The sequence below is a fragment of the Caenorhabditis elegans genome, chromosome II (genome assembly GCF_000002985.6).
Source record: "Caenorhabditis elegans chromosome II".
Taxonomy (NCBI): domain Eukaryota; kingdom Metazoa; phylum Nematoda; class Chromadorea; order Rhabditida; family Rhabditidae; genus Caenorhabditis; species Caenorhabditis elegans.
The window spans coordinates 7,616,402-7,626,882 of record NC_003280.10 but is presented as its reverse complement, the minus strand read 5'-3'; the positions used below and the strand labels follow the sequence as shown (position 1 = coordinate 7,626,882).

At 34.1% G+C, this 10,481-nt stretch overlaps 2 protein-coding genes and 8 non-coding genes across 10 annotated transcripts; 6 read left to right on the top strand and 4 right to left on the bottom strand.

The window, feature by feature from the left end:
* Positions 1-1,275: 1,275 nt before the first annotated feature.
* R153.4 lies at positions 1,276-1,421 on the bottom strand. The gene has a single exon (NR_051353.1). It is a non-coding gene; the product is annotated as an Unclassified non-coding RNA R153.4 (non-coding RNA).
* R153.7 lies at positions 1,276-1,421 on the top strand. The gene has a single exon (NR_051354.1). It is a non-coding gene; the product is annotated as an Unclassified non-coding RNA R153.7 (non-coding RNA).
* A 60-nt stretch (positions 1,422-1,481) lies between these two features.
* R153.8 lies at positions 1,482-1,621 on the top strand. Its single transcript, NR_051352.2, has one exon. It is a non-coding gene; the product is annotated as an Unclassified non-coding RNA R153.8 (non-coding RNA).
* On the bottom strand, positions 1,524-1,662 carry R153.3. The gene has a single exon (NR_051351.2). It is a non-coding gene; the product is annotated as an Unclassified non-coding RNA R153.3 (non-coding RNA).
* A 1,404-nt stretch (positions 1,663-3,066) lies between these two features.
* Positions 3,067-3,305, top strand: R07G3.10. Its single transcript, NR_051350.1, has one exon. It is a non-coding gene; the product is annotated as an Unclassified non-coding RNA R07G3.10 (non-coding RNA).
* On the top strand, positions 3,185-3,355 carry R07G3.16. Its single transcript, NR_101714.1, has one exon. It is a non-coding gene; the product is annotated as a small nucleolar RNA R07G3.16 (small nucleolar RNA).
* A 390-nt stretch (positions 3,356-3,745) lies between these two features.
* On the bottom strand, positions 3,746-3,877 carry R07G3.11. The gene has a single exon (NR_051348.1). It is a non-coding gene; the product is annotated as an Unclassified non-coding RNA R07G3.11 (non-coding RNA).
* On the top strand, positions 3,746-3,877 carry R07G3.12. Its single transcript, NR_051349.1, has one exon. It is a non-coding gene; the product is annotated as an Unclassified non-coding RNA R07G3.12 (non-coding RNA).
* Positions 3,878-6,369: 2,492 nt separating this feature from the next.
* R07G3.8 (CYRIA/CYRIB Rac1 binding domain-containing protein) lies at positions 6,370-8,645 on the top strand. Its single transcript, NM_063198.8, has 6 exons — positions 6,370-6,587; positions 6,636-6,898; positions 6,944-7,017; positions 7,068-7,223; positions 7,582-7,780; positions 8,274-8,645. Exons 1-6 carry the CDS (start codon positions 6,371-6,373, stop codon positions 8,367-8,369), a joined length of 1,005 nt encoding a protein of 334 aa, NP_495599.1. The 5' UTR covers position 6,370; the 3' UTR covers positions 8,370-8,645.
* cdc-42 (Cell division control protein 42 homolog) lies at positions 8,638-10,431 on the bottom strand. The gene is made up of 4 exons (NM_063197.10): positions 10,304-10,431; positions 10,086-10,250; positions 9,838-10,035; positions 8,638-9,492 (listed from the first exon to the last, which is right to left on the bottom strand). Exons 1-4 carry the CDS (start codon positions 10,424-10,426, stop codon positions 9,403-9,405), a joined length of 576 nt encoding a protein of 191 aa, NP_495598.1. The 5' UTR covers positions 10,427-10,431; the 3' UTR covers positions 8,638-9,402.
* Between the last annotated feature and the right edge of the window lie 50 nt (positions 10,432-10,481).

Here is a 10,481-nt window from a genome sequence, read left to right as displayed (position 1 = left end):
AAATTCTCCTCATTAAAATAATATCTGCCCGCAAAAAGTGCTAACCAAGTCCGCAACACTTCCTAAATTCGCTAAACGGCATCTTCAAACTGGCGTATCTTGAAACATACAAGTCTAGAAAACAATTAATGCTAACAAAATGGGAAAAAAAATTCGGAAAATGACCAAAAAATTAAATTGGAATATTGGGGTTGAAAAATATGTTTTTAGAAAGCTGAGAACACGTTATTTACGAATATCGTGTTCATTTTTGATGAATCATTAATTCAAATTACCTAAAATTAAAACATGAACCTAATTTCATTCTCACGTGACACTTTTGAAAACAAATGGGAATTTTCGATCAGTTTTTCAATGGTTTTAAGCAAATAAAAAGTGTCACGTGAGAATGAAAATTAGGCTAATGTTTTAATTTTAGGTCATTTGAAACAATGATTCATCAAAAATGAACACGATATTCGTAAATAACGTGCTCTCAGCTTTCTAAAAACATATTTTTCGGCTCAAATATCCCAATTTCATTTTTCGGTCATTTTCCGAAAGGCAAAAGTCCGATTTCATTTTTGGGAGCGGAGGACGATTTTCGAGATGAGCAGGATTTTTTGAAAGATTTTTTAGGACATTGTAGAGACCTCAAAAAAATGATCATTTTTCAAAATTTCAAGTCGATACGTTGGATATGAAGAGCTTTATGAGCGAAAGTGGATTTTTTCGAAAAACGGTATGTAACTTGGGTAAACATGAAAATATCAAAAAACTTGAAATTGATAAAATGTAGCAAAATATTACACAATTATTATTTAATACAATTTTTTACCAGAAATTTAATGAAAATTGGGTTTATGAGTGGTACAAAAGAAAGTTTTCAAAATTTTTGATGGCTTTGGGGAAAATGCCTTTGACTCGATGTAACTGAACAAATAATTGGTATTTTGCAATGAAAAGTATTTCTGAAGAAAGAAAACATAATTTTAATCATTTTGTTAGTTGATCATTTGTTTTCTAAGCTTGTATTTTTCAAGATAAGTCAGTTTGAAGACGTACCGTTTTAGCAACTTTTTCCAATTTTCAACTGACGAAAATTTGTATTAAAAAGATACCTACCGTATTTCTAAACAACATGTTCTGATATATTCATTCTTTTCATAGTTTTCTACTGGTACTATAATTTTCAAAGTTACAGGAAGCTCAACGATTGAAGGTTTTGTGAAAAATGTCTCACAATCAAATAAACCCGATTTCTTTCTTTTCACCAACTTTTTCTACTCCAGACTCTTCGTTCTTTGTCGCCATTTTTAAGCGTATGCACACAATTTGTCACTTCTTTGCGTGCCGAATCCCCAGTGACTTCGAAACTTGAAACGACACCATCCGACATCCAAAACATCCGAAAACGTCGTCTTTTTCTTATTCGTTTTCTTTTTTCTTCTGTGCCATTTTGCATGTTTAGACAAGTCATGAATAGAGCAAGGTGTCTCCTGTGAAACATGAATTATTCATCGGCCAGTTAAATGAGTGAGGGTTCTACGACCGGAACGCGTGAGTCGCTTCGTGGCTCGCGGAGCATTTCCTCCTTTCTTCAGCGTTTCGTCTAATGGCCGCAGAGCCACCCCACTTCGCCTTCCAAAACTCTCCGCTAACACTTATTTCGTCAACTCTCTTATTGGTCCCCCCGCTCTAACAACATTCGGGTTCCCCTATTGCAAATTGGTTTCTTCCTTCAAACTTTACTCAACCTAACTACATAACCTTTATTATTTATTATAGGAGCATGTTTTCGAAATTTATTGAGTATCAAGTTTTCAATACTCACTGAATTGGCTCCTTCAAAATAAATCGGTTTTGGGGAATCTCATTTTGCCCTGAATGTTTCTATCAAGAACATTCCAAAATCAAAAATTGAATTTCGTTTGCATTTTTAAAAATTATACTTTGTCTAAAAAGCCTACCATTGTTGTATTGAAAAAATGATTTCGAGATGAAGAATTCAAAAGTGCTTATATTTTTCTGAAATTTCAAGTTTTTTTTAAATAAATTGTTGAAAAATTTTGTTTTTTATTGAAAAATGGTGAGAAAATCCTTGGGAATTAGGACGAAATTTTCAAACTATCCGAAAGTAAAATTCTAGAAAAACGTAAAGTTTGCACACTTATCAAATGTTTTCAACTGCTCAACTTTTCATTTTACGAGTGATCCATAAAATGGGGAAACAGTTTTTCGTCTCTTTTCGTAACTTCACAAACACATTCATAATGATGACTTGTTTTTTTTTTTGAGCCGATTCCATTCTCGATTATGCTAATATAAATACCATGTCAAACAGGCTCCTCCTCTTCTTCCTACTCACTCTCGTTTGTGACTTTTTCGATTTCAACGATTAAAACAGTCATAAATCAGGTGAGAATGCTGGCTGCTGCTGTTTTCACTGGTTTCGCCCTCCGCTCTCACTCATTTATTTTCGCGCACCGCCATCCGTAATATGCCATATGCTTTCCAGCCATGTGTGCCGCAACGCGCAGGCTTATGTGACATTTAGAATCGCAAGATTCATTCATTCGATCAACCATAAAATCAATGAGAAAAGCGACCGACTAATTTCCGAGAGCGGAAGCAAAAGCATAAAAGAGCCCCTCCCTCCCGTGTTATGAACGTGGTCAAATATTTGAAAAAGAGTGAGGACATATGTCCACGCAGAGTCATGCTTCTTGTGTCTCACCTTCTCTTTGCTCTCTACTGGTCATTTCACCTGACTAATATCTTCTTTTTCCTGTGTTTGTGTGTGTGTACTTGATTTCACAATTTTTCCATTAGAAAACTGTACCTACAGTAAACGAATGTTGAGTAAATCAAACTGCGAAACTTCTGTAATTTTGTAATTGATTAGTGTCGTATTGTTTTTGTATGCATCATGATAATATGATTGCGTTTATACAAAATCTCTTACTGGCAAGGCTCCGGCTGTAAAAAACTTTTTCAAAAATTTCTATAGCTCCAAAAAACAAATAATATTCTACTGATAACAGTGTACATTCCAAAAGTATTTCCTCAAACCTTCCGTTCTCCAATCGGACATTTAAATCATTTATCATTGTCATCATCCACCATTTTGTTCCTTAATCTCAATTCCGCACTTGTTTGACTCCCAGACCAAGAGGATCGCGGCGGCGGCGTGTGAAACACAATACAGTGCTTTGCGACGCAGAGTGACTGGCACAACATGTCAACTGATAGACAGTGCGGAGATAGTTTATGAGTTGTAGAGACGCAGAATGTCTCGGAAGTTGCTCTCTTTCTATTCCTCTTCTTCCTTTCACTATCTCTCTGTTGGTGCTCGCGGTGCCATAGTCCAGATCTCTTGAGGCTATCACCACTTTCTTTCACGACGTGATAAAAGCTTTTATAATTTATGAAAAAGAACTGTAAACTAATTGAAATAATGAAAATAAGAAACCTAGAATAAGATGTAGTGAACTTCCATTAGTCAATACAATTTATTAGTCATCGTAGTCGGTACTTTTGTGTGTGTATCTCTCTATGTCTATTACATCTCATGACACATGCAACAAAAGCGAACTTTTACTCATAGCCTTGTTTCATTTCAATGCCCAATCATCAATCGAAAACAAATTGTCATTTTGTTTCTCTCTCTCAAATCTCTCTAATCCTTCACATCTCGTCGACATATGTTCCCCATTGATATCAAATTTTCAAGTCGTTTCGCTCATCTTCAGCTTTTCCTCCTCTTACTCCTCCAGATAAGTGTTGCCAATTCAGTTGGATTTCCCTTTCCTTCCAGAGTACCCTCTCACTCTACAGCTTGTAAATCGACACCATCTGGCACAGGACATAATTCGATTTTTATTTGCTTTTGTTTCCACTTTTGGCTCAGTCCTAGAGCTATACATAGTTTTCATTAATCATTGGAATGCTCACTGAGTTTTATGGGTTTTGTGTTTTGCTCGAAGTGTTCTAAAATTAGAGCTTTTTGTTCTCAAGTTTTGGTATCAATATTTATTTTGGTAGCTAATTTATTTCCATACTCCGAGTTACTTTTTTCAAAATGGATTCTACAAAAATTGAGCAGTTGATTTGCTAAATCTTTAACTTTTTCTATAAAAATTCCGCACTAATGTTAAAGAACAAAAAATGAAAATTTTAGAAAAAATAAAAGAGAGTTAAATGAATAATGCATGATTCAATTTCTGTTTAGTCTTCAGAATAACAATCCAATTGCTTGTTGTCATTGGGCTCATTCTCTCTTTTTTCCTTTCCTCGGCCGTTTTTTTTTCAAATTTTCTATTTGCTCCAATTTGTGTCACCACCCCAAAGCCGCTCTGTTTTTTTTTTACTTTTATTTTTTTTTGATTTGTGCTACCTATTTCTCATGTCTCTCATTTCGGAACGTTTTGACACTTTGTCAACAACCTATTTCTCCTTTTCACCTATTCTTTTATTCTTTTTTCTTAGATCTTATCGCTTTTCTGGAGTAGTCACAAAAAAACCAAAGCAAAGAAAAAACGGGTGCCGTTGAATATATCGGAAGCATCACGCCTTCAGATTAAATTTCATTTATTTTTTTTTGCTGCACATATATATTTTTCAATTTTTACGAAAAATCTATATCACAAGGTTGTCCCGTTTTCTCGTTCCATAAACAATTTATGATTGGAAAAAAAAACATTTCCAGTCGCAGGTTTTCTAGATACCTGCTGCAATTTATTCGTATCACTTACTCCGTTTGAAACAAATACTTTTTTCTAGGAAATTTTGTAATCAAGGGTTCAAATTCTACAATTGCTGATAATAAAAATATTTGCATATCTATTTTTTTCTGAAAAGTTTTGAAATAATTGTTTTTTGATTAAAAAAAACGATCGGAATATTCAAAGCTCCTTTTTGGAAGAATTTCTGCTTGTCTTTTACATCAAAAGTATAAATTTTCCTGAAAATTGTACCCAAAATTGAAAATTTTTCAGAATCCGTAAATATTGTTTTTGTTAAAATCCATTTGTCCAAGGTCACAACTTGGTAAGTATCTCTTCTTCTTTCTTTCTCTCTAATCATGTCTTTTCTCGTGTTCTATTCCAATTCATTCTTTTCCGTGTGACACTTCCAAAGAGTCTCTCTCTCTCTTCAATTTCCGTAAGGACGACGTCTTCATCCATAAACAACTTTTCACTTTTCCTCACGTCGCCGGCCCGTTTATGACCGCATCGTGCGTCCACCATTTTCACCCATTTTCCCCTAATTTCCTTTCATTTCAAAATGACCCAAGCATTGTCTCAAGGCTCCCTCTCACTCTCTTTTGGTCATTTTTATAAAACAAGTAAAAGCAATAGTGAGCCAACAGCACCAATTTCCTGCTCTTCACGCATTTTGTATCCATGAGCCATTTTGTTTCGGCGCACAACGAGCTGTGCACTTCTTATAGTCTTCTTTCCAATGGCTTCTTCTATTTTTCTTCCATTTCATTTTTGCGGACAACATCCACTAGGAAATGCATTCCCGCGCACTGCTGCCGATATATATGTACACAATTCAAACACCGGCCACCCAATATGTTTGCATTTTACAAGTCCAATCTGTTCGGTTACCTTTTTTCTTCTTTGCTTCACACCCACACAATTTCGGTTCTCATTCAAAATACTTATCTAGCTGACAGACAGTTTTTGGTTTTTCACAATTGATAGTGTAGCCATGGTATCTGACTATAAGTTTTGAAATCTTTTAAATTTTAGACGCGACAAATATTACCGTCTTATGGTGCTAAAATGTCCAAATGCCAAAGTTATATTTTTTGTTTTAATTTTCGTAGATACGAGTTCATATTTTGTTATATTTAAATTATATTTGTTCCAACATCCCAGGTGTTGCAGTACTGTTTTAAACTTCTCATTGTCAGAAAGTCCAAGTTTTCGAAAATTAACCTAAATTCATTATTATTCAAAAATCTAAAAATTCATTTTTGTCATTTTGGATAATTATATATGTACCAAGACAATTTTTTTAAAATTAGATTTAAAGTGCACCAAGAGCACTGACCTTTTTACTTTACTCGCAGCAATTTCTGAAACAGCTGCAATTTGTACCAGGTGCATCTTTCCCCAGCTTTTTTGTCCGGCTATCGTCCAGCTGCCATTTTTAAGATTCTCCTTCGAACACTTTGATTTCATTCCCTTTCAACTCCAGATGGTACTTGTTTTCAAGATTCCCAGTTTTTTTGTTTTCCATTTTCCCCCATTTCAACTACTTTTCTCCGGCATCTTATAATCTTCATGTGATCATCGTGTAATTATACGCTTATTTTCTTTTTATTTTCCAACTTTCACTTCTAAAATACTATTCAATACTCAGCTTAATGATTCGCAGAATGCCGTCGAATATTCGAGAATCTGATGCATCTTGTCTTGAGATGATACGATCAATTATACGATCAACAGCAGATGATAATTCAAAATGGGTCGAGATTTTTGTGGATTTTGAAAATGCACAACCAACAGATGAAGAAAGGGAAATATATAATATGGCTGAAGAAGTATTAAATGATTGTGATTTAGTACTTGCTGATGTATCAAGTTATGGAAATGGTACGTTAGATTTTTATTTTTTAGTAGACTTGTAACATCAATTTTCAGGTTGCTATGCAGAAAGAAATCAATTAAAAAATGACAGTGATACTCAAGCTTTAAAAGTTTTAATGACAAAGCTTGAACCATTTGTTGCCAGAACATGTTCCTACTATGAACATGTTGCAAAAATTGAAAAAATCGTACCAATAATTCTATGGGAATTATCATCTGGCCCATTACCTCTCGAAGAACAACTTGCAAATAAACAATCAATTGCCAAACAGTTTGCACGATTAATTGGATTTGTATTGGACTTTGATGTCGTAAAAGTATGAATTCCACTTTTCCAATTAAAGAAAAAAATTTAATTTCAGATGAGAACCGCCCAGATAACAAATGATTACAGTTATTACCGACGAGCAAAACATATTGTTTATCAGGATTTTGAGTAAGTATTTAATTTATTTGAAACAATCTAATATAATTTTAAATTTGTAGAGACCAAGGAGTTCCCGAATTACCACAAGTTCAAATGTTTCTTTGTGAAGGAAATCCAATGTTAAAAGCACTTTGTAATGGTGTAGATTCGTACATGCAGACACATCAAAGCTTGCCAATTAACAATACAACTGATGTTTTTGTAACAATTATCAAGTGAGTTTTCTATAAATTAAACTGAAAAACATACTTTTGGAATATATCGTAAACTCCATCCGCAATTTATGGAACACAAGCAAGAAAATGGAAATCTTTTAAATATCGTGATTAAATAATTTTTAGTGTTATGAAAAGTTTCAGTCAACGTTTTGGAAATCTGACAAATCTTTCAAAAATACTTCCAAAATTATGAATTGATCTTCTTTTTCACTGCAAATGAAACATTAACTTTTTTTGGAAAGTTCTTGGTCATTTTTGCACTTTAATAGTGATTTTCAACTACTTTTTTCACTGATCAGTCATGAGTTACGATATGATGAGTTACGGTAAAATAAAATTGTATTAAAATTTTCAGCGTTTGCCGATTCATGTTAGCAAATGACGAATGTCTGGCACGACTGACAGATTCATCGAAACATCTTTGCTGTCGAGTGATGACTGGCCTTGTAATATTATTCGATCACGTAGATCAAAATGGTGCATTCGTGTCAAACTCATCAATTGATATGAGAGATGTTGTCAGGTTGATCAAACTAAATACCACTCCTGAACAGGTAAGCGTTTTTCATATTTAGAGTTTTCGTGTAGTAGAGCGAAAATTGCTTATATCGTTTTCCAAACATTATGGGGACGCAGAAAAATGAAATGAAGGGGCAAGCTCGCTCCAACGCCAAACTATGAGTCTCGTTAGGAATTGACAGCATTAATTCATACAATTTGAAGTTGTTTTTAATGATTTTTGTTTCAAAATTATTATTTTAAAAATGCATGTGACAATGAAAATCGAATTTTTTTTTCGTTTATAAATTTTAATTCATCAATTTCGGACTGAAATTAATTTAAAAGAATAGCGGAAAGCATTTAAAGCAGACGAAAAATGTTTGAACATGTTCGAATTTCTAGTTTTCTGCGAATACCTAACGAGACCCAACAGTTTGTCCGTAAAGCGCGATTGCAAACGCGCTTTCAAAATGAGCATTTTTCTGCGCTTCCATAATAAAAATTAGAATAAAATTGAGCAACCCATATTAATTGTTTTATTTTCAGTCTGATTGTCTACTTGCTGGTCTTCGTTTCACAACAAAACATTATAATGATTCAAGTACTCCAAAATCTCTTCGTCATTTGATTGAAGTGAAATAATTTCATTTTTTGTCAATTTGTTCATTAATTCTAGTCATCCTTGCCTCTATTTTATGTTCTCTTATCGTTTCTAGTTGAAGCCCATTTCCTCATACACGGTGATTATGTTCCTCTCCTCGTCAAACAGTACTTTTTGTCAGTGATAATAATTATTTTTCGTTCCAATTCACCCACTCATTAATTATTTTTCTCAATGCCTTATGGTTCCGGTTCTTCTTTTTCTACAACACCCACTTGTATACTTTTCAAGATCTTTTATAAACATCTTAATTTTTTATATCACACCTTTATTGTTTTGGATCGCAAATATATAACAACAATATGTAGAAAAATTAAAATACAGAGTTGTTCTGGAGAAAGGAGGAGGGAGACACAAAACGTAGTGGATGAGAAAACAGTTTAAAATGGGAAATGGATGTGTGAAGGCAGAAAAGCACAAAAAAAAGGAAAGAAGAAAAACAAACTGGTCGGTATTTTTGAGCAGCAAATGAAGAAACAAGCGACTCGGGATGTAGTTGGTTGTGCTATACAACACCTATTATATAATTATAAAAAGAACCATGGGAAAGGAGAAGGCGCATTACGTAACGGTGTATCCGGACTATAAACACGTTTTGGGATAAAAAAGAAAATAAAAACGACGACGAAAATGTTAAAGAGGAGGTGTCATTGAAAAGAATGATAGTTAATTTGGATGAACTTTTAAAAATTTTCGAGGGGATTATTCGATAAAAATTCGAAAACAGATGAGAAACTATAAACTGCCCTGCTTATCGAAATTCTATACGAAACAATTAAAAAATTCTGGAATCATGCTCATCGAGATTCTACTGGATAAGTTACAGGAGACGAATTGAAGAAAATCATCTTCTATGATGCTGTCAAAAATAACAGCAACCGCTTCTCGTTTGGCATTTTTCAGGGAAATTTAGAAGTATGAGAAGAGTGGAAGTCGGGGGCTAAGAAAATTTGGACATAGAAAGAAAAACACAGTCACAAAACAGAGGAAAACATGGAGACAAGGAAGACGTTCCTAGAGAATATTGCACTTCTTCTTCTTCTCCTGTTGTGGTGGGTCGAGAGCGGCCAGAATGGCTTCGTCGAATACATTTTTCAGTCCCTTCTGAAAATAAACTATTTAAACTTCAATATACAAGCGTTTTTAATCAACATAATATGAAAACTATGGTATTTTCAGCCGGAATATAGAGCATTTCAGGAGATAATTTTTTGCACAATAAAAACAGAATTCTGGTTGTTCGTTTTTCCCGAAAACATGACCGTTGCTAAATATAAAGCAACAATTTAACTGAAAAGTGATATTTATATTTTAAAGTGTCACGTATTTCCACAAGAGCCTCGTTTTAATATTTAAAAATTTATTATTTGATTAGGTTTCGTGGATTGGATGATATTTTATTTTAATGTTTCAATATTATCAATGACTATTTTGGAAAGAATGACTCACCTGCGTCAACGCTGAGCATTCAACGTATTTCACTGCTTTCAATTCCTTTGCCAACTTCTCTCCAACATCCGTTGACACTGGTTTCTGCTTGTTTTTTGCCAGTTTCTCGAGCATTCCTGGATCATCCCTGAGATCGACTTGAGTACCAACTAACAAGAATGGGGTCTTTGAGCAATGATGCGAAATTTCAGGCACCCACTAAAACAATTTCAGATATATAGAATAAATTCGAGAACAATATTTCTTACTTTTTCTCGGACATTCTCGAATGAAGCTGGAGCAACCACGGAGAAGCAAACAAGAAACACGTCGGTCTGTGGATACGATAGAGGCCTTAATCGATCGTAATCTTCCTGTCCAGCAGTATCAAACAATCCTAATGTGTATGGCTCGCCACCGATCATTACTGTGACCTGAAATTCGGAAATTATTTTTATATAAAATAATTTTTTTTTCTTAAACTTACGGCGTAATTGTCGAAGACTGTCGGCACATACTCAGAAGGAAACTTGTTTGTGGTATAGCTGATCAGGAGACAAGTTTTACCGACAGCTCCATCTCCAACGACGACGCACTTGATCGTCTGCATTTCGCCTGAAAAAAAAAATGAATAAAAGTATTAAAATTACGTCTTTATAGTGAAA

Excerpts from the sequence above, each read along its gene's own strand:
- R07G3.8 (NM_063198.8), top strand. The coding sequence starts at position 6,371 with ATGCCGTCGAATATTCGAGAATCTGATGCATCTTGTCTTGAGATGATA. Across the intron at positions 6,588-6,635 it reads TGTATCAAGTTATGGAAATG|GTTGCTATGCAGAAAGAAAT; the intron begins GTACGTTAGATT and ends ATCAATTTTCAG. Across the intron at positions 7,018-7,067 it reads ATTGTTTATCAGGATTTTGA|AGACCAAGGAGTTCCCGAAT; the intron begins GTAAGTATTTAA and ends TTAAATTTGTAG.
- cdc-42 (NM_063197.10), bottom strand. The coding sequence starts at position 10,426 with ATGCAGACGATCAAGTGCGTCGTCGTTGGAGATGGAGCTGTCGGTAAA. Across the intron at positions 10,251-10,303 it reads CAGTCTTCGACAATTACGCC|GTCACAGTAATGATCGGTGG; the intron begins GTAAGTTTAAGA and ends TCCGAATTTCAG. Across the intron at positions 9,493-9,837 it reads AATGCTCAGCGTTGACGCAG|AAGGGACTGAAAAATGTATT; the intron begins GTGAGTCATTCT and ends GTTTATTTTCAG.